A 22195-nucleotide genomic window follows, 5' to 3' on the forward strand; every position below is an offset into this window, starting at 1 on the left:
AGCCCCTCATTTCCACAAAGCTCCGCGGCGGTTCTGCCCTCCTTGTACCCGCGGCGCGCTGCGGCCCCGCTCCCGCCTAGCCCCGTCGGCCTCCTTCCCCTCCCGGAGCCGCGCGTGAGGACGGCTGAGGCCGCAGGTCTGTGGCGGCGCGCGGGGGCGCGCGGGCGAGGGTCTCCCGAGAGGGCGGGCGGGCGCCGGCGGAACCGACGGCTACAGCCCCGAGCCCCTGGGGCCGCCCCTCCCCGCCGCGTGGCGCAGTCAGGGGGCGCGGCCGCGGCGTCGGGGCGTCGGGAGGGGCGGAGCGCGGGAGTGTCTGCCGGGACGCGGGGCCGGGCTGGGCTCGGGAGGGACCAAGTTTGCGGAGCGGCTTCTGCTCGTCGGCCGTGCGGCGAGGCAGGGCCTGGGCTGCGACCCCGGCGGCCGCTCGCGGTCCTGGGAGAGCTGGGGCGCGTGCCCGAACTTCCCGGCTGCCCCTGTCCTGGGAGACCTACCCGATGGGGACGCCAGGTGTGCAGGGGCGTGGCGCGTAGGTAAGCGGACCCAGTGCCTGCTTCGCCCAGGGGATGCTCACTAGAGCGCTAGGCTTTTTTATTTTTATTTTTTAGAGACAGGGGTCTTGCTGTCTCGCCCAGGCTGGAGTGCAGTGGTACTATCACGTCTCACTGAAACCTCGAACTCTTGGGCTCAAGCGATTCTCCCACCGCAGCCCCTGGAGTAGCTGGGACCACAGGCATGCGCCACCGCACCCGGCTATTTTATTTTATTTTATTTATTTTATAGATAGGGTCTCGCTCTGTTGCCTAGGCTGGTCTCAAACTCTTGGTCTGAAGTCATCCTCCTGCCTCAACCTCCCAAAGCGCTGGAATTACATGAGCAGCCTCGCCCGGCCAGCACTAGTTGTCCTTATTAATAAAGAATCGCGTCTGGTCCCTTTTCAGTTGTTTACCACGGCATTCCTTTTGATCTGATGGAGGAACTTTTTTTCATAGTTCATGGGACTGTTGCAGTGCCTGACACATAATTGGTACTTAAATATGTGTTGGTTTTCTGCCTTAACATATTAGAATATATGAATTGTTTAAAAAAGTCCTCTCCCACTTAGGGAGGACTCTAGGATGAGGTCACATGGGGGATAAGCCCATCTGTGGCTGTAGGACTTTGTTAAACACTCCTCTTCTCCCTCTCTGTTCCAGATTCTCCATTTCCAGTGCTTGAAAGCACAGTACTTAAATCTGGCTTCCTGCTTTTTTTTTTGGGGGGGGGTATGAATGAATACATGAATTGTATAATGTTAGTTGGTTTGTTCTGTAGAGCAAGTTACCCTTAGGAATTAATAAACTGTGGAAACAATCACGTCAGGCTACTAGTCACATTTAAGAAATAATTAGAGGCTGTTCATTATTCAGAGGAGTGAAGCAAGATGTTCTAGAGGACTGGAACCCGCTTACTCACTGCCACCACTCCCCCGCCTCCCACTTGCTGCTGCCAAACCAGGCTCCTGCTCCCCGCGGTTACTCCCACCGACGCTCCCTGGGATAGCAGCTGCCCTGATTGGCACACCCCCGCAGTCATCACCACTGAGGCATATTCCTGAAGCTAACAGTGTGAATTGTTTTATAGAACACTGGTGTTAAAATTCAGGTACCTGAGACAAAACAATATTTTAATTCTTCAAAATCCGGTTGTCAACACATTTACTATGGAGTATCTCCCACGTGGCCACTTCTGTGGGAGGTACTGAAGACCTACTACCGCCTATGGAAGTAGAAAATAATATACAACTGTATAATTACGTGACGCATTGCAGGGTAACTGCTATGGCTCAGGGAGGGAGAAGATCAGCCGGAACTGGAATGTCCCAAGATGTTCTGGAAGAAAAGCAGTGACTCGTTTGTGTCGCTCACCTGTATTCCTGACTCCTGGCAGGGCCTGCTGTAGAGCACATGCTTCATGAATAAATATGACTGAGTTAAATAAATATTTGAATTGTGTTTTGAGTGTACCTTTGAAGGCCAGCAACGATTTAGATGGCAAGATCGATGGCAGGCTGGGCACGATGGCTCATGCGTGTAATCCTAGCACTTTGGGAGGCCAAGGCGGGGAGGATCGCATGAGGCCAGGAGTTCAGTACCAGCCTGGGCAAGATAGGGAGACCCCATCTTTACAAAAAATAATTAGCCAGGTGTGGTAGCACATGCCTGTAGTCCAGATACTTGGGAGGCTGAGATGGGAGTATCACCTGAGCCTGTGAAAGTAGAGGCTACAGTGAGCCGTGATGGTGCCGCTGCACTCCAGCCTGAGTGACAGTGAAACCCTGTCTTGGGGGGAAGAAAAGAAAAAGATGGGAGGGCATGCTAATAGAGGGAAAATGGCATAAGTAAAGGCATTTCAGCATGGATGAGCACGGGGTGTGTTGGGGAGAAGGCACTGACGTTGATGGCCTGTTTATTGCTATCTAGGAGTGATTGGGAGAACAATGCATGTAAGTCTGACATCATGATGTCCATCCGGCAAAGAAGAGAAATAAGAGCCACAGAAGTTTCTGAAGACTGTCCAGCCCAAGAAGAAAATGTGAAGTTGGAAAATAAATTGCCATCTGGTAGGTGATTTAAACTAAAGCAGCAATTTGGATTGCTTTTATTTCTGCATATTAAAATGTCACTCTCCAATAGGATAAAAATTTGGTGGGACCTAACAATTGAAACTTGTTCTAGTACCCTGATATTCTAATTGCAATTTGATTAGATTGATTTTACAGTTATGATTTGACAAAAGATGAAAGAGCTTTGATTATAAGTGTTTGTCAGCTGTCTGTTCATTAACTTACGGTTCTTCCGATCTCATCCTGTGACTCTCTAGAGTAATGGTCCCCCACCCACACCCCAGATTTTAGTCTGTCTCTAATTTTTCTGGTCGTGCATACTGTTTACACCAGGCAACCTTACCTTGGATGAGTTTCCATTAAGGTAGTGAAAGGCGGATCAACATTTTTTTAAAATTCTTTATAATTAGTCAAATTCCTGAAGTTTTCTTTTGCTTTTTTTTTTTTTTTATTGGTGGGAAAAGTAATCAGAACTTGGTCAGTTGTTTGTATAATGACTTGCTAAATGATGCATCAAATAGCATTAATTACCAACTTCTTGCTTCCTGAGTAGCTTTTGTAACTAAAGCATAGTCAGGGTTTTAAAAGTTAACATGAAAATCTTCATACCCATTAACCATTTTGGATATCTGACAGAATTTACATTATTTACAGCCGTGTTAATTCTTACCAGCCAGGCTAGTAAAGCAATTCAGGGAAACAGTTTAACAAAAGTAATCTGTAATGGGAGGTCATGCCACCTGGCTCAGCCATTAGCAAGTAATTAACGCATTTTTGATAATAGTACTTTCTGAACACCTTAAACAATGCAAAGAAAGAAAAATATACTCCCATCCTGAAACTAACACCAATGGCACTGTCTTGCTGTTTTAATGTCATATTCTGCACATGTATACCCATAAGCATTTGTATACAGTTTTGCAAAATTGGGATCCACGTGCTGTTTTGTAGCTTGCTATTTTTCTCTTATTATGTTATGAACATGTCATAAGCCAGTTAATGTATTTTTGAAATATCATCTATGTAAAGTATTTTTATAGCTGCCACTGTAGAAGTAAAAGGTTTTCTTACCATTTGCTAATATAGACAGAACTGTGATCAATTTCCTTGTGGCCATATGTTTGCTTAAAACTTTCTTTCCTTGGGGCATGTCTTAGTCCATTTCCGTTGCTATAAAGGAATCTTGAGGCTGGGTGATTTATAAAGGAAAGAGGTTTCTTTGCCTCAGGGTTCTGCAGACTATATGAGAAGCCTGGCACCAGCATCTGCCTCTAGTGAGACCTCAGGAAGCTTCCAATCGTGGCGGAAGGCTTAGGGGAGCCAGTGTTTAGAGATCACATGACCAGAGTAGAAGCAATTTCCGGGGAACACAGGATGTCAGGCTCTTTTTTAACCAACCAGCTCTCTTAGGACTAACAGAATGAAAACTCAGTACTGCTAGAATCTCACCAAGCCGTTTATGAGGGCTCTGGTTCCATCACCACACCACCTCCCATTAGGCCCCACCTCCAATATTGGGAATCACATTTCATCATGAGATTTGGAGGGGCCAAATAGTCAAACCATAGCCTGGTACATGCCTAGATTTGGAATTACTGGCCAAATGGGATGCTCATTTGGTGGCTTTTACTCACTGCTGCCATGTTGCATTCCAGAGAGGCACCAATTTATTCTTCTAGCAGCAGTGTTCGAAGATGTCTATTTTTTATACCCTTACCAAAACAGAGTATTAGCATTTCAAAAGCTGTCAAATGGGCCAAGATTTTTAAAAGTATAACTCACAGTTTTGATTTGCATTTCTTTAACATTAATGAATTTAAACATCTTCAGTCTGTTATTATTATTGGCCACTTTTTTCTATTGTACATTGCCTGTTCATGTCCTTAATCTTTTTCCTACCGCAGTATTCATCTTGACAGAACAATAAATTGTCCTGAAATAAAATAAATTGTCCTGAAAGTATTCATCTTGTGTTAAGGGTATTGAAGCTTTCTTATATGTGCTATCCATATTTTGCCTAGTGTATATGTCCTGTAACTTGAGTTATGTTGGATTATTTATTCTGTGGGTTTTTCCCCCCAGAGCATTCCTGCAAAACCTGTGAGTTAAAAAAAAAAAGTTTTAGGTGATCGGCCAGGCGCAGTGGCTCATGCCTATAATCCCAGCACTTTGGGAGACTGAGGCAGGTGGATCACTTGAGGTCAGGAGTTCAAGACCAGCCTGGCCAACATGGTGAAACCCTGTATCTACTAAAAATACAAAAATTAGCTAGGCATGGTGGCATATGCCTGTAGTCCCAGCTACTCAGGAGGCTGAGGTGGGAGAATTGCTTGAACCTAGGAGGCAGAGGTTGCAGTGAACCAAGATTGCACTACTGCATTCCATCTTGGGCAACAGAGCAAGATCCTGTCTCAAAAAACAAAATTTTTTTTTGAGGTAATCAAGTTTTTAAAATAGCTTTTAAAGAATAAGCCACCAATTGTACCTAGATTATCTAAGAGATCGATTACGTCCTAGACACGTAACACATTTAGTCATCCATTTAACAGGCTTCATAGTTAAATTATGGTAGTTAAACTGTGCCGGACAGAGGCCCTCAGTATTAAACATGAATAAGATAATGTATTTGTCTTCAAGAAGCTCACATTGTAGTTGGCAGAACAGACACATGGACAGTTAGATATGGGATAAAAGTTATAATAGAATGAAAACAGGTCTGTGGAATCAGAAAGGACCCTCCGCTGGAGACAGGAAAAGCTTTCCCAGTGACAGGCAGCTAGACTTAGCTTACTTGATAATCTGAAGTAGAACTATTACATTCTGATTTTTTTACTGACTTAGTTATTTATCTGTTCCATTTTTCCAAAAGGTTGTACCAGTAGAAGATTATGGAAGATTGTGTCATTGACAATTGGTGGAACCATTGCCCTTTGCATTGGACTTCTTACATCTGTCTACCTTGCCACGTTACATGAAAATGATTTATGGTTTTCTAATATTAAGGTATGGAGTTTCTTTGACCATTGTATGATTCACTCAGTGAGGTCTCCAGTAGTAAGCCATGTGGATGAATGACCAAGGCAACACAGTTTTGCCATAAAGAATCCAATCTCTAGAAAGGTTGGACTATAGAGTGAAAAAACTTTTGTGTTTATTATTTTAAAATAACATATTAGAATTAGAATCTTTTTTAAAATTTTTATTTATGTATTTATTTATTTTTGAGATGGAGTCTCACTCTGTCACCCAGGCTGGAGTGCAGTGGCACAATCTTGGCTCACTGCAACCTCTGCCTCGCAGGTTCAGGCGATTCCTGTGGCTTAGCCTCCCAGGTAGCTGGGACTATAGGTGCGTGCCACCACACCCAGCTAATTTTTGTATTTTTACTAGAAACGGGGTTTCAGCATATTGACCAGGATGGTCTCGAACTCCTGACCTTGTGATCTACCTGCCTCAGCCTCCCAAAGTGCTGGGATTACAGGCGTGAGCCACCGCCCCCAGCCAGAATCTTTATTTTTCATTTTAATTTTTTGAGATAGGGTATTGCTGTGTCACCCAGGCTAGAATGCAGTGGTGCAAACATGGGTCACTGCAGCCTTAACCTCCTGGGCTCAAGTGAGTATCCTGCCTAAGCTTCCTGTGTCACTGGGACCACAGGCATGCACCACCTCGCCAAGCTAATTTTTTGATTTTTTTGTAGAGACAGGGTCTCACTTTGTTGCCCATGCTGATCTCGAACTCCTGGGCTCAAGCAATCCTACTGCCTTGGTGTTCCAAAATAAGAGAATGAGCCACAGTACCCAGCCCAGAAGTTTTATAATCAAATAAGTTTTTTCTTTTTCATTCATTAACTTATTCCATTTATTTAGCAGTTATTCTAAATTAGTATTTTTCAAGTTATAGATTGTGAAATTAGTGCGGTAGGTCATGAGTAACATTTTTCTTAATGAAATCAAAAAGGAGAATACTATCATTTAGTAGGGTTGAGGATTGTTTTGTGAAACTTTTAATTATGTATATATATGTATATGTATGCACAAACTGGGTCACAGTATACAAGATACTTCCTTTTCTTTTTTCTCTTGTTGGCTACAACAGGAAAAAAAAAAAAAAAAAACAGAAAAGGAAATAAAAAAGCCACTGCTTTAAATCATGGGTCTAAATGTGGCTCCCCAGAGGGTCCTCAGCTCGTTCACGACTATCTAATACTCTGTGCAAGTGGTTTTGCAGAGTGTAGGGCGATGGGGAAGCCATGATGTTTCCAGGGAAAGGAACTGTAATTTTAATCAGATTTTCAGGAGGGTCAGCCGGGTGTCACGCCTGTAATCCCAGCACTTTGGGAGGTCAAGGCAGGCGGATCACTTGAAGTCAGGAGTTTAAGACCAGCCTGGCCAACATAGTGGAACCCTATCTCTACTAAAAATACAAAAATTAGCAGGGCATGGTGACACGCACCTGTAATCTCAGCTACTCGGGAGGCTGAGGCACAAGAATCACTTGAACTCGGGAGGAAGAGGTTGCAGTGAGCCGAGATCGCACCACTGCACTCCAGCCTGGGCGACAGAGCGAGACTCCATCTCAAAAAAAAAAAAAAAAAGTTGAGGGGGTGGTCTGTGACTCTTTAAACATGTTTCCTGGTTTTCTTTCTCTCTCTTTTTCAACATTTCTAGAACTCCTCTTGGCATTGTTTTCAGAACTCGTATATAACTTACACGTGGAAATTTGCATCCAAATATACCTTACATTTTAATCTAACATGTCATGATCTTTAACCTAAACCGTGGTATCTAATGACTAGTTGCTTGTAAAGGTAAACAAACACCTTCAAAGCCAAAGATGTGTATCTGTAAGAATGTTCAAAAGAAGTGACTGATGTAGGATCTAAAGACATTTTCCAAAGAAAGTTTTCCAAAACATTTTGAGCTTTGATTCTGTTACTGGAATGAGCCTCCAAAGGAGATTACTTTGATCACAAATCTAATTTATAAGAATAACCTCTAGTGTGTTTATTTTTAAAACTTGCTGTGTTACTTTATGGGTACAGTATATGTATCTTTATACAAATTGTCATAGTACCAAAGAAGAATAATTCTTATCTTTCAGTGACAGTAGGTAGTTCTTCTTGTCAGAAGAATTTTACTCGTTTATATATCTTTTTTGGGGAGGAGCGGGGGCGGACAGAGTCTTTCTCTGTCACCCAGGCTGGAGTGCAGTGGCACACTCACAGCTCGCTGCAGCCCCAACCTGGGGTGAATTGAAGCATTACTCTCACCTTAGCCTCCCAGGTAGCTGGGACCACAGGTACACATCACTATTCCCAGCTAATTATTTAATTTTTTGTAGAGATGGACCTACTATGTTGCCCAGGCTGTTCTCAAACTCCTGGACTCAAGCAATCCTCCTGCATCGGCCTCCCAAAATGTTGGGATTACAGGTGTGAGCCACTATGCCCTGCATATCTCTTTAAAATGGAGTGCTGGCAGGGCGTGGTGGATCACTTGAGGTCAGGAGTTTGAGACCAGCCTGGCCAACATGTTGAAACCCCATCTCTACTAAAAATACAAAAGAAGAGGGCCAGGCACGGTGGCTCACGCCTTTAATCCCTGCACTTTGGGAGGCCGAGGCGGGCAGATCACGAGGTTAGGAAATTGAGACCATTCTGGCTAACACGGTGAAACCCCGTCTCTACTAAAAATACAAAAAAATTAGCCGGGCGTGGTGGCGGGCACCTGTAGTCCCAGCTACTCGGGAGGCTGAGGCAAGAGAATGGCGTGAATCCAGGAGGTGGAGCTTGCAGTGAGCCGAGATCGCTCCACTGCACTCCAGCCTGGGCGACAGAACGAGACTCTGTCTCAAAAAAAATTAATAAATAACAAAAGAAATTAGCCAGGCATGGTGGCACACGCCTGTATTTCAGCTACTCAGGAGGCTGAGGCAGGAGAATTGCTTGAACCCAGGAGGCAGAGGTTGCAGTGAGCTGAGATCATGCCACTGCACTCCAGCCTGTGTGACAGAGCAGGATTTTGTCTCAAAAAAAAGAGTGCTTATAAAGCGATTCCCTATAATTAAACCATGTAGTGCATATATATTAACATAAGTATTTTGAAAAAAGGCTGAAATATCCCTGTGTGAGCAGATAGCCCAAATTGAATGCTAACAACAGTATAGCAAGGAGGCATGTTGAAAGAGATCATATAACTTAATTATAAACTATTAAGTGTAGCTCTTTAATTTAAAACTTGTAACCAGCCTTGCTAGTTTCCTTAAATAAATATACCCCATCATCAAGAAACCTGAACACGCTTGGTTTTTCTGTCTACTTTCACTGGGTTAAGGAAGTTCTAGTTTTACCTAGTATTTACTGAGCACCTGTTCTGTGGGTAACATTGAGTTAAACACTGCAGAGAACATGGAAGGAATAACGAAGATTTCTGAATTTACCAGCAGATTTTCCAGTATAGTAAGTGAATTGAGTAAATATATATTAAGCACCTACAGTATGCCAGCAGGGACTGTGCTTAGTGGTAGCAATATCACTGAATAAGATAAGGCCATGCCCCCAAGGAACTTACACTCTTGAGAAGGATACAGGTGAGTATCCAGACAATTACAGGACATCCAAACTCAGTGCTAGGATGGGGTGAGATAGAGAGCACTGTGGGAGCACATAGGAGTGGAAGCCTAACCTCATTTTGGAAGATCAGGGAGGCTTTTCTAGAGGAAATGATGGTTAAGTAGACCTGAAGGATGAGTAAGAGTTAACCAGGCAAGCTGGGGAGGAAAGATGGGTGTCCTAGGAGAGGGACAAGTGCAAGAAATTCAAGAGGCAAGAGAGCCTGGTGTGTGAAGCGTTGGCAGTAGTTCAGCCTGGCTAGAGAGTAGAAGGGGAGAAGGGATGTACTGGGAATGGTAAACAGAGGCCAAATAATAAAGGGTCTGTCTTCTCTGTCTCAAAGATAGAACTCTCTTTGAATGTATTATAGTAGTGAGCCCTATTTTTATTGAGGCAGCAATGTCATCATATTGGTGTTTCAGAAAGTTGCCTCAGGCTGTGATGTGGAAAATGGATTTGAGGAGAGCAAAACTAAAGTCAGGAAACTGCTAAGATAATCCAATTCAGTGGATTCAGTAATATTTAAATATCGCATTCAGATATTCAGTAAGTGAATATCTTCTGTATGTCAGACACTTTTGTAGGCCCTGGGAATAAAGCATTGAATGCGACATAGAACTTAATTATGATGAAAAGGGGAAAAATCAGAAAGAAAATGAAAATGAGTCCTGTGGTGAAAGTCACACAGGATGATGAGATAGTCACTAGAAGGCTACTTGGAATTGGGAAGTAAAGCAGACCACTGTGAGGACATGTAAACCAAAACCTACATGATATTATAGAAGGAACCAGCCAAGCTAAGATCTGTGAGAACATTCTAGGCAGAGGAAACAGCAAGCCAAAAGTGTCTAAGGTAGGAATGAACTTGGCAAATCCAGGATCAGAGAGAAGGTGCATGTGGCCAGAGTTTTATGAGCGATGAGAAGGTAGAAGAGAGGAGAAGAACAGATCACTTAGGGCTTTGAGGCTGCATAAGAGTTGCAGAGACGTAAACAGAGTCAGAGCTTTTTAGGAAGTGGACTTGGAAGGATGTCTTGATTCATTGTTTGGAAGTCTGTTGAGAGGGAACAGTTGAGAGGCTGTCGGTCCAAGCTGCTTGGTCTCCTTAGCAGCGGGGTGGATGGATGGACATGCTGTTTACTGTGACAATGAGCACCAGGAGGAGCAGAGCTGGAGGATCAGTGAGTTCTGACACCAGCTACCCACCGTTAGGCCAGACCCCACAGGATGGGGGCACAGCTCTCTATAAAAATGCCTTTGTTTCACACACCAGTGGCAAGTTTGGGGCCCCCCCAGGCAACCCTCACTTCTGACCAGCTGGCTACAAATTCTGAGGTTCCCACCAGCCGCTCAGGTTCAATAATTCACTAGAACAACTCACAGAATTCAGGGAAGTGCTATATTATGACTACAGATTTATTATAGCAAAAGATTACAAATCAGAACCAGCCAAAGGGAGTGACACATGCAGCCAAGTCTTCGAGGGTCCCATTGGAAGCTTTCATTATCTTTTCCCCATGGAGTCAGGCCCATTACCCTCCTGGCACATCAGTGTGTTACACTATGTGGAGCCAACCAAAGAAGCTCTTCTGAGTACTGGTGTCTAGTTTTTATTGAGGTTTCGTTATGTAGGCATGATTGATTGGATTATTGCCCACAAGGCTGGACTCAATCTCCAGCCCTTTTCTGCTCCTTAGAGGTTGGGCTGCTAGCATATGGCTCAAAGCCCTGACTCTCAGGCCACATGGTTGAGTGTTCTGGCATGGCCAGCCCCAATCCTGAGTCATCTCTTTAGCACAAATTAGGAGCTCACCCTGTCACCTGCTAGCACAGGCTTTCAGATGAGGTCTGAAGAACCTACCATGAATAACAAAGACACTCTCATCACTTAGAAGTTCCAAGGATTTAGAGGCTATCTCCCAGGAACTGGGGACAAAGAGCAGCCAGATTCTTTATTCCTAGAGGGTAGAGTTTTGATACGGTTTGGCTGTGTCCCCCACCCAAATCTCATCTTTAATTGTAGTTCCCATAATTCCCACATGTTGTGGGAGGGACCCAGTGGGAGGTAATTGAATCATGGGGGCGGGCCTTTCCTGTGCTGTTCTCATGATAGTGTCACGAGATCTGATGGCTTTATTTATTTTAATTTTTTTTGAGACGGAGTCTCGCTCTGTCATCCAGACTGGAGTGCAGTGGCACGATCTTGGCTCACTGCAGGCTCTGCCTCCTGGGTTCAAGCAATTCTCCTGCCTCAGCCACCTGAGTAGCTGAGATTACAGGTGCGTGCCACCACGCCTGGCTAATTTTTGTATTTTTAGTAGAGATGGGGTTTCACCATGTTGGTCAGGCTGATCTTGAACTCCTGACCTTGTGATCTGCCCTCCTTGGCCTCCCAAAGTGCTGGGATTACAGGTGTGAGCTACCGCGCCTGGTCAGATCTGATGGTTTTATAGAGGGGAGTTCCCCCTCACACACTGTCTGCCTGCCACCATGTAAGACTTGACTGCTCCTCATTCACTTTCTGCCATGATTGTGAGACCTCTCCAGCCATGTGGAACTATGACTCCATTAAACCTCTTTCCTTCTTAAATTACCCAGTCTCGGGTATGTCTTTATCAGAAGCATGAGGAATGGACTAATACAAGGTTACCTCTCCGTAACTAGGGACAGAGGTCAGCCAAATTCTTTCTTGCACAGGAGGCAAGGCAGGGAAAAACAAGCTCAGGTTTGACTGTGTTGTGAGGCACTTTTAAAGCAGTCCACATAGAAATATGGAGTAAAGGAAGCTAGACTTACGGGGCTGAAGGCAGGAGTTCCGTCTGTGTTGGAAATGGACATTTTCATATTACCATCTTGTAGATGTGTGGGTGAGATTGTTTCAAGAGTGTGTAAAATGAGAAGGGAAAGAGAACCTGGGCCAGTTTCTGTCTGTGCCTCACATACTATCTGGGAAGCTATAAAACAGGCGCTTTTCCCCACCCACCACCCTTGTCCTCTGAAACTTACAATCGAGCTCAGAGTCTTACTCCATTTTTTTTCTCTTTGTTCAAGCAGTAGTCCATAGCACACATTTTGGGTTGTCGCCTATATCACAAGAAGAATCCTCCAATGTTAGAACCATTTCTCAAACCTGTTAATACCTCTGCATAGGCATTTGGTTTCGTGTTTTGCTTAGATTCTCTAGATCAGCATTGTCCAATAGGACTATAATGAAGGAAGTGTTCAGTGTATGCACTGCCTAGTACAGTGGCCACATGTGGCTATTGAGCACTTGAAATGGGGTAGTACAACTCAGGAACTAAATTTTTTTTTAATTACTCTGATTTAATTTTTAAATATGTACATATTTTCTGTCAATAAACAATTAGAAATTATAAATAGCACTGAACAAAGACCTTATTTGGCTGAAGAAAAGCTCATTTTTGGAGTGTATATTCCTTTATAAATCTCCTATAATTTATACCATTTCTATATTGGGGAATTATTTGAGAAGAGTAAATCTGTTTTCCTTTCCTGCTTTGGGGTTATAACTTTTTCTCATCAAAATTGATAGGTTAGTGTTTAATGAAAATACTTTGATTTTATTTTTGAATACTTTGAAGTAGTTGTAATTATTCAGAGAGTAACAGTATTGCTTATGTAATAGACAAGTTATACACTGAATTTATGCATTTGAAATGATTTTTTAAATGTTTGTTGTATTGTTTGTATATGAAAAGTGGGAATCCTGAAATAGCAACTGGAAAGTTGAAGGAAAAGATACTGGTTTCATATAGTCTTATAAAAGATATATCTAGTATCCTTTCTCAGCATATTTTTAAAATTTTAAGTTATTTTTCTGTTGTCTTAATTGTATTATATTTCCCTTGCTGGGAAATTGAAAGTATTCAAGTTTTTTTAAAATACCCTTTATTGAATGTCTGTTACATGCTTGGAACTATTTGGGGGCATTTTAATACATACTGTATTTATTTGTACCTTTTTTTTTTTTTTTTTTGAGACAGTGTCTCAGTGTGTCGCCCAGGCTGGAGTGCAGTGGCGCGATCTCGGCTCCCTGCAAGCTCCACCTCCCGGGTTCGCGCCATTCTCCTGCCTCAGCCTCCCGAGTCGCTGGGACTACAGGCGCCCGCCGCCAGACCCGGCTAATTTTTTGTATTTTTTAGTAGAGACGGAGTTTCACAGTATTAGCCAGGATGGTCTCCATCTCCTGACCTCGTGATCCACCTGCCTCAGCCTCCCAAAGTGCAGGGATTACAGGCATGAGCCACCGTGCCTGGCCTATTTGTACCTGTTTTTTGAGACAGGTTCTCACTCTGTCACTCAGGCTGGAGTGCAGTGGTGCAATCAAGGTCACTGCAACCTTGAACTCCTAGGCTCAAGCGATCCACCAACCTCAGCCTCCCAAGTGGTGCCAGCTAATTTTTTCATTTTTTGTAGAGACAGAGTCTCACTTTGTTGTCCAGGCTGTTCTTGAACTCTTGGCCTCAAGCAAGCCACCCACCTGGGCCTCCCAGAGTGCTGGGATTATAGACATGAGCCCCAATGCCCGACCTACGTATTCTGTTTAATCTGCCTATCTTCAGAGCCCAAACACTAACTCTAAATTGTCCTTTCAATGCAACCTACTTTTTCACTGCCCTTTATTGTAAACAAAAAGTAAAAGGCACACCTCCCCCTTTCTTTTTTTTGAGACGGAGTCTTGCTCTGTCACCCAGGCTGGAGTGCAGTGGCACGATTTTGGCTCACTGCAACCTCTGCCTCCTGGGTTCATGCGGTACTCCTGCCTCAGCCTCCCGAGTAGCTGGGATTACAGGCAGGCGCCACCACGCCCGGCTAATTTTTGTATTTTTAGTGGAGACGGGGTTTCACCATCTTGGCCAGGATGGTCTCGATCTCTTGACCTCGTGATCCACCCACCTCAGCCTCCCAAAATGCTGGGATTACAGGCATGAGCCACCACTCCCAGCTAGTAAAAGCCCGTTTTCTTACTTGGTGTTCTGCCCTTATGGTGCCTGGCACGTCATCAGTGCTAAGTAGCTTCCAGTCTTCTGCAGTAGAGTCAACTGCTGGGGCTGCGGGGTATGAGGTAGGCAGAGGAAAAGGGGAGGCACTGGCTGCCGTGAAGAATCTGGATGGGAACTAGAACCAAAGGACGTGACTTCCGGAGCTTGCCTTCAAGGATACGATATGGTTAGTCCTGGCAGGTACAGGAGCCAGTGGATGCATTTTAAGTTATTTTTGTTTGGTAGTTTTGTTTTTTTGTTGTTGTTGTTGAGATGGAGTCTCACTCTGTCGCCCAGGCTGGGGTACAATAGTGTAGTCTTGGCTCACTGCAACCTTTGCCTCCCGAGTTCAAGCGAGTCTCCTGCCTCAGCCTCCTGAGTAGAGTAGCTGGGATTACAGGTGCGCACCACCACGCCCAGCTAATTTTTGTATTTTTAGTAGAGACAAGGTTTTGCCATGTTGGTCAGACTGTTCTCGAACTCCTGACCCAGGTGTTCACCAGTCTCTGCCTCCCAAAGTGCTGGGATTACAAGCGTGAGCCACCGCGCCCTGCCATGTGTTTAATAAATTATATAGTAGGCATCTGTATAGTCTTCATTTTTATTTTTCAAGTGTGTATTATTTTTTAATTATTGAAACTATGTTGTAACAATAATGAAAAATTTTAAATGAAAAACATTACTTAATATTCATTACCCTTAACAAAAAGCAGTTTTCATTTTTACCTTCTATTCTTCATCCGAAGTGCCTAAATATTTTACTTATTTATGACCCCAGTATAGCTAGTTTTTATAATCTACCTTATCTGCTTTTTCCATATATACATTTTCACAAAACTTTTATAATTATGTAAATAGTTATGGTTTTATAATTTCATATTTTTGAAGTTTTTATACTCTTGATTATTCCACTATTTCCATGCTCCCAACTTTGGATAGTTAGATTGTTTATAATAGTACAGTTAAATCCTAACTTGGCTTACTTATTCTCACTTTAAAGTGGCAATGTAGTGGTATCAGTTCCTTCTTTCTTGGAATTCCCTCAGAGCAATTAAGGAATGTGAAAAATAGATAATCAAGTTGCAGCTTTGATGAAGGGGGCTGCCAAATCCAGTGGCACTCAGAAAGATGCTGAGAGAAGAGTCTGCGGCCAGGCATGATGGCTCACGCCTGTAATCCCAGCACTTTGGGAGGCCGAGGTGGGCACATCACTTGAGTCCAGGAGTTCAAGACCAGCCTGGCCAACATGACAAAACCTTGTCTCTACTAAAAATACAAAAATTAGCCAGGTGTGGTGGTGCACTCCTGTAATCCCAGCTGAAGCAGGAGAATCGCTTGAACCTGGGAGGGAGAGGTTGCAGTGAGTCGAGATTGCACCACTGCACTCCAGCCTGGGTGACAAAGCGAGACTTCATCACAAAAAAAAAAAAAAAAAAGAGAGAGAAAGAGGAGTCTGTAAGCTGCAGGGGTCAGATGAAGGGAGTAAAGCGTCGTCCTCCAAAGTTAGTGGCATCTCCTAAGGGGCAAAACCAACAGCACCCTGAGTAGGACCATGGGATGGGTGTGCAGGCAATAGTGGCAGCCGCTCTCATGGGGCCACTCTGCTATGAAGAACAGCATGCTAGACAGGCCGGAAGGAGCGATCACAGAGACAAGCCATATTTGTAAGAGATGGAATTTAAGAGGACAGGAATGAAGGGAGGCAACTGCATTTCAAAGATCCCCAAAGTTATCAAGTTCTGTTGACTAAAATGAGGAAAAGACTGAAGAACTCATCCTTGTAAACCACCCTATATAATGAAAATTCTTGCTGACTTGAGCTGTGTGCCTGGCCTCACCCCCACATGAACTTCCTGCAAGTAGCTTGTGTAGTAAGAACTTGCCACATTCTGACAACTGATAAGGAAGGAACTGGGACAAGATTGTCCAGTGATACTGCAACAAAAAAGAGAAGAGAACAACAAGCAGACATCATTGGTGAAGAACAGTCACCAGAAGAATTTTACAGTGGAGATGTGGAGGTCGTAACCACACATGTCACATTAAAAGATAATCATTTGCCACTGTGGAAGATGAATACAAAGCAGAAACATAAGAAGGTGTGTGCCGCCTTCAAGAGAACAAAAGGAGGTGAAATATGAACTGGCAGACTTTAGACAAGAAATAGAATTACAAAGTAGAATCATTATAGAAATTACGACCGTCTCAGATGCAACATACAGGAGACTAGAATCCGTAGAATGTACAGAAAGAGCAATGTTGGACAGGACTGAGAGAGGTCAACAAAATGAAAGGAGATTGAATAAAGTGACAGTATGAGACAGCAAGTGACAATTGAGGACAAAGAGCAGCAAGCATGCATCATTTGTGTCCCAAAAAAAGAACGAGAACAATAAATCAGGAAAACACACACACACACACACACGCACACACACGTTTAAAGATGTAATTCAAGGAAACTTTCCAAAAGTAAAAGGAAATTTGAATCTACTAATTGAAGGGGCAGTGCAGGTTCCAGGATAAATTGGCCTGGAAAAATCATTAGCAGGATAGAGTTCTCCGAAGTTGCTGAACTTAAATATGTAAAGAAACCTTTGGACATTCTAGACGAAAAGATCAAGTTACCAATAAGGAGAAACAAAGGTCAACCTAGCATTCAGCTTCTCCACAGTAACGTCTAATGGTCAAAGACCATGAATGATGCCTAGAAAATGCTCAAGTAAAAGAAAGTGATTTACACATTTTAACCCAGTCATTTCATTGCATATAAAGATGGCATACAAACTTTTTTGTTCCTAGAAATATGTATTTTTAAGAAAACCTGAAGAAATTGGAAGAGGAAAAACTTCATCTGTCCATGAGATACATGGAAAAACAATGGCAGAAAGATGCTCAGTGGGGCTCAAATTTATTTAACTGTAGGACTAAAACTAAAAATTAGTGATAGAACAAAATGTGTATGATATAATGTTATATTAGGTGCAAAAGTAATGTAGGTCTTGTCATTAATTTTATTTATTTATTTATTTATTTATTTATTTATGAAACAGAGCTCGCTCTGTCGCCTAGGCTGGAATGAAGTGGCGTGATCTTGGCTCACTGCAACTTCTGCCTTCTGGGTTCAAGCAGTTTTGTCTCAGCCTCCCCAGTAGTTGGGATTATAGGCATGCACCACCATGCCCAGCTAATTTTTTTTTTTTTTTTTTTTTGGTATTTTTAGTAGAGACAGGGTTTTGCCATGTCAGGCTGTTCAAGATATGCCAGGCTGGTCTCGAACTCCTGAGCTCAGGCAGTCCATCCACTTCTGCCTCCCAAAGTTAGGATTACAGGTGTGAGCCACCATGCCCGGCCGCCATTACTTTTAAATGGCAAAAACCACAATTACTTTTGCATCAACCTAATAAGAATGCCAACATAAGTAATAATGTTATAATACACAATAGTGTAATAATAACATAACAGTGTAATACGTATAACACAAGATAAAAGAGGAAGGGGAAGAGAGTAAAAGATGGTGGAGGCTGACTGGGCACAGTGGCTCATGCCTGTCATCCCAGCACTTTGGGAGGCCAAGGCGGCAGGATCGCTTGAGCTCAGTAGTTCAAGACAAGCCTGAGCAACATGGTGAAACCCCATCTCTTAAAAAAAAAAAAAAAAAAGTATATCTAGAAAACCCCATCGTCTCAGCCCAAAATCTCCTCAAGCTGATAAGCAACTTCAGCAAAGTCTCAGGATACAAAATCAATATACAGAAATCACAAGCATTCTTATACACCAATAACAGACAGAGAGCCAAATCATGAGTGAACTCCCATTCACAATTGCTTCAAAGAGAATAAAATACCTAGGAATACAACTTACAAGGGATGTGAAGGACTTCTTCAAGGAGAACTACAAACCGCGCTCAATGAAATAAAAGAGGATACAAACAAATGGAAGAACGTTCCATGCTCATGGGTAGGAAGAATCAATATCGTGAAAATGGTCATACTGCCCAAGGTAATTTATAGATTCAATGCCATCCCCATCAAGCTACCAATGACTTTCTTCACAGAATTGGAAAAAACTACTTTAAAGTTCATATGGAATCAAAAAAGAGCCCGCATCGCCAAGTCAATCCTAAGCCAAAAGAACAAAGCTGGAGGCATCACACTACCTGTCTTCAAACTATACTACAAGGCTACAGTAACCAAAACAGCATGGTACTGGTACCAAAACAGAGATATAGACCAATAGAACAGAACAGAGCCCTCAGAAATAATGCCACATATCTACAACTATCTGATCTTTGACAAACCTGACAAAAGCAATGGGGAAAGGATTCCCTATTTAATAAATGGTGCTGGGAAAACTGGCTAGCCATATGTAGAAAGCTGAAACTGGATCCCTTCCTTACACCTTACACAAAAAATTCAAGATGGATTAAAGACTTAAATGTTAGACCTAAAACCATGAAAACCCTAGAAGAAAACCTAGGCAATACCATTCAGGACGTAGGCATGGGCAAGGACTTCATGTCTAAAACACCAAAAGCAATGGCAACAGAAGCCAAAATTGACAAATGGGATCTAATTAAACTAAAGAGCTTCTGCACAGCAAAAGAAACTACCATCAGAGTGAACAGGCAACCTACAGAATAGGAGAAAATTTTTGCAACCTACTCATCTGACAAAGGGCTAATATCCAGAATCTACAATGAACTCAAACAAATTTACAAGGAAAAAACAACCCCATCAAAAAGTGGGTGAAGGATATGAACAGACACTTCTCAAAAGAAGGCATTTATGCAGCCAAAAAGCAAATGAAAAAATGCTCATCATCACTGGCCATCAGAGAAATGCAAATCAAAACCACAGTGAGATACCATCTCACACCAGTTAGAATGGTGATCATTAAAAAGTCAGGAAACAACAGGTGTTGGAGAGGATATGGAGAAATAGGAACACTTTTACACTATTGGTGGGACTGTAAACTAGTTCAACCATTGTGGAATTCAGTGTGGCAATTCCTCAGGGATCTAGAACTAGAAATACCGTTTGACCCAGCCATCCCATTACTGGGTATATACCCAAAGGATTATAAATCATGCTGCTATAAAGACACATGCACACGTATGTTTATAGCGGCACTATTCACAATAACAAAGACTCGGAACGAACCTAAATGTCCAACAACGATAGACTGGATTAAGAAAATGTGGCACATATACACCATGGAATACTATGCAGCCATCAAAAATGATGAGTTCATGTCCTTTGTAGGGACATGGATGAAACTGGAAACCGTCATTCTCAGCAAACTATCGCAAGGACAAAAAACCAAACACCGCATGTTCTCACTCATAGGTGGGAATTGAACAATGAGAACTCATGGACACAGGAAGGGGAACATCACACTCTGGGGACTGTTGTGGGGTGGGGGGAGTGGGGAGGGATAGCATTAGGAGATATACCTAATGCTAAATGACGAGTTAATGGGTGCAGCACACAAACATGGCACATGTATACGTATGTAACAAACCTGCACGTTGTGCACATGTACCCTAAAACTTAAAGTATAATAATAATAAAATTTAAAAAAAAACAATTTGCCAGGCATGGTGGCATGTGCCTATAGTCCTACCTACTCAGGAGACTGAGGTAGGAGGGTCACTTGAGCTCAGGACACAGAGGTTGTCATTAGCTAAGATTGTGCCATTGTCCTCCAGCCTGGGTGACAGAATGAGACCATCTCAAAAAAAAAAAAAAAAAAGATTGGGGAGGCCAGCTGGCACAGGGGTTCACAGCTGTCATCTCAGCACTCCAGAGGGCAAAAGGTGGGAGGATTGCTTGAGCCCAGAAGTTCAAGACCAGCCTGGGCAACATAGTGAGATCCCATCTCTACAAAAAAATTTAAAAAAATTAGCTGGGTGTGGTAGTGTGCACCTGCAGCCCCAGTTACTTGGGAAGCTGAGACAGGAGGGTCACCTGAGGTGCAGTGAGCTATGATCACAGCACTGCACTCCGGTCTGGGCGACAGAGTGAGACCCTGTCTCTAAAAAAAAAAAGAAAAGAAAAAGAAATAAATATGGATGGGAATATCCTGATTTCTTTCTCTTTTATAACTGGAAGTCAAAAAGTTTGATTTAAAACTGATAAGACACACAAGCCTGGGCAACATGGTGAAAACTTGTCTTTACTAAAAATACTAAAAAAAAAATTAGCCAGGCTTGGTGGCACAGAACTTACCCCCAGCTACTTGAGAGGGTGCAATGGGATGATCACCTGAGCTCAGGAAGCCAAGTCTTCAGTGAGCCAAGATCATGCCATTGTGCTCCAGCCTGGGCAACAGAGCAAGACCCTGTCTCAAAAACAAAAAAAGATCTCTGTAGATCTTCAAGTTGATCTACAGAGTCAACATGATCCCTTTCAGAATCCCTGGTGGACTTTTCACAGAAATTGACAAGCTAGTCCTAAAACGTATATGGAAACTCAGGGGACTCAGAATAGCTAAAACAGTTTTGAAAAAAGAACAAAGTTGTAAGACTCAAACTTTCTGACTTCAGAACTTACTATACAGCCACAGTAATCAAGACTCTGGTGCTGGCATAAGGATAGACATATAGATCAATGGAATAAAATTGGGAATACAGACATAAATCCTTAGATGGTCAAGTGATTTTCAGCAGCGCACCAGGAAGGACAGTTAACGTGGAGAAAGAATAGTCTTCAATAAATGGTCTATAAACAAATGGATATTCACATGCAAAAGAATGAAGTTAGACCACTGCCTCACACCATACACAAAAATTAACTCAGAATGGATCATAGGCCTAAATGTCTAAAACTATAAAACATTTAGAAGAAAACATGCAAATAAATCTTTTATAACTATGGAGTAGGCCAAAACTTCATAGAGACCACACTAAAAACACGATTAAAAATAAATAAATAAATTGGTCTTCATCAAAATTAGACATTTTCGTACTCCAAAGTATACCATCAGACGAGGCACTGTGGCTCATGCCTGTAATCTCAGCACTTTGGAGGCCAAGGCAGGCAGATCACTTGAGGTCAGGAGTTCAAGACCAGCCGGGCCAAAATAGTAAAACTCTGTATCTATTAAAAATACAAAAATTAGCCAGGCGTGATGGCACACATCTGTAGTCCCAGCTACTAGGGAGGCTGAGGCAGAAGGATCACTTGAACCCATGAGGCAGAGGTTGCAGTGAGCTGAGATGGCACCATTGTGCTCCATCCTGGGTAACAGAGCGAGACTCTTGTCTCAAAAAAAAAAAAAAAGAAAAAATTAAGACTCAAAAGTCAAAATTATTCCTTGATCCATGGGCTGTAGAATGAATTTTGTGTTAGCAGGCATGAAAATAACACAGATAACCAGATGCATTATCAGTGAGCAGTAGTATTTTGAAAAGAATTTTTTTTTTCCTGAGTAGTAGATCTCAACAGTGGGCCTAAAATAGTAAATCATGCTGTCAACACACGTGCTGTCATCCAGGTTTTGTGGTCCATCTCTAGAGCACAAGCAGAGTAGATTTCATTTCATTCTTAATAAGGGCCCTAGGATTTTCAGAATGTTAAGTGAACATTGGCTTCAACTTAAAGCCACCAGCTGTATTAGCCCCTAACGAGAGTCAGCCTATGCTCTGAAGCTTTGAAGTCAGGCATTGACTTCTCCTCTTGAGTTGTGAAAGTCCGAGATGGCATCTTCTTCCAATAGAAGACTGTTTCATCTACATTGAGTATCTGTTGTTTAATGTAGGCACCTTCATCAGCGATCTTAGCTGGATCTTCTGGATGACTTGCTGCAGCTTTTCCATCAGCACTTTCAGCTTCACCTTGCACTTGTATGTTAGGGAGATGGCTACTTCCCCTCAAACTCATGAACCAACCTCTGCTAGCTTCCAGCTTTTCTTCTGCAGCTTCCTCACCTCTCTAGCCTTCACAGAATTGAAGAGAGTTAGGGCCTTGCTCTGGATTA

The 22195-nt window shown here is 42.8% G+C and overlaps 1 protein-coding gene across 3 annotated transcripts in view; it reads left to right on the plus strand.

Moving 5' to 3' along the window:
• Positions 1-8: 8 nt before the first annotated feature.
• DPY19L3 (dpy-19 like C-mannosyltransferase 3) overlaps positions 9-22195 on the plus strand; it is an 81695-nt gene continuing 59508 nt past the window's right edge. Inside the window, exons 1-3 of one of the 3 annotated variants that reach the window (XM_032170361.2) lie at positions 9-136; positions 2460-2599; positions 5472-5605. In XM_032170361.2, the coding sequence (XP_032026252.1) occupies positions 2497-2599; positions 5472-5605 (237 nt within the window). In that variant the 5' untranslated portion in view covers positions 9-136; positions 2460-2496. Of the gene's footprint in view, positions 137-352; positions 531-2459; positions 2600-5471; positions 5606-22195 lie in introns of those variants that run through there. The other 2 variants (XM_032170362.2, XM_058425237.1) reach the window with 2 other exon arrangements.

The sequence above is a fragment of the Hylobates moloch genome, unplaced genomic scaffold, assembly GCF_009828535.3.
Source record: "Hylobates moloch isolate HMO894 unplaced genomic scaffold, HMol_V3 SCAFFOLD_12, whole genome shotgun sequence".
In the NCBI taxonomy this organism is placed as follows: domain Eukaryota; kingdom Metazoa; phylum Chordata; class Mammalia; order Primates; family Hylobatidae; genus Hylobates; species Hylobates moloch.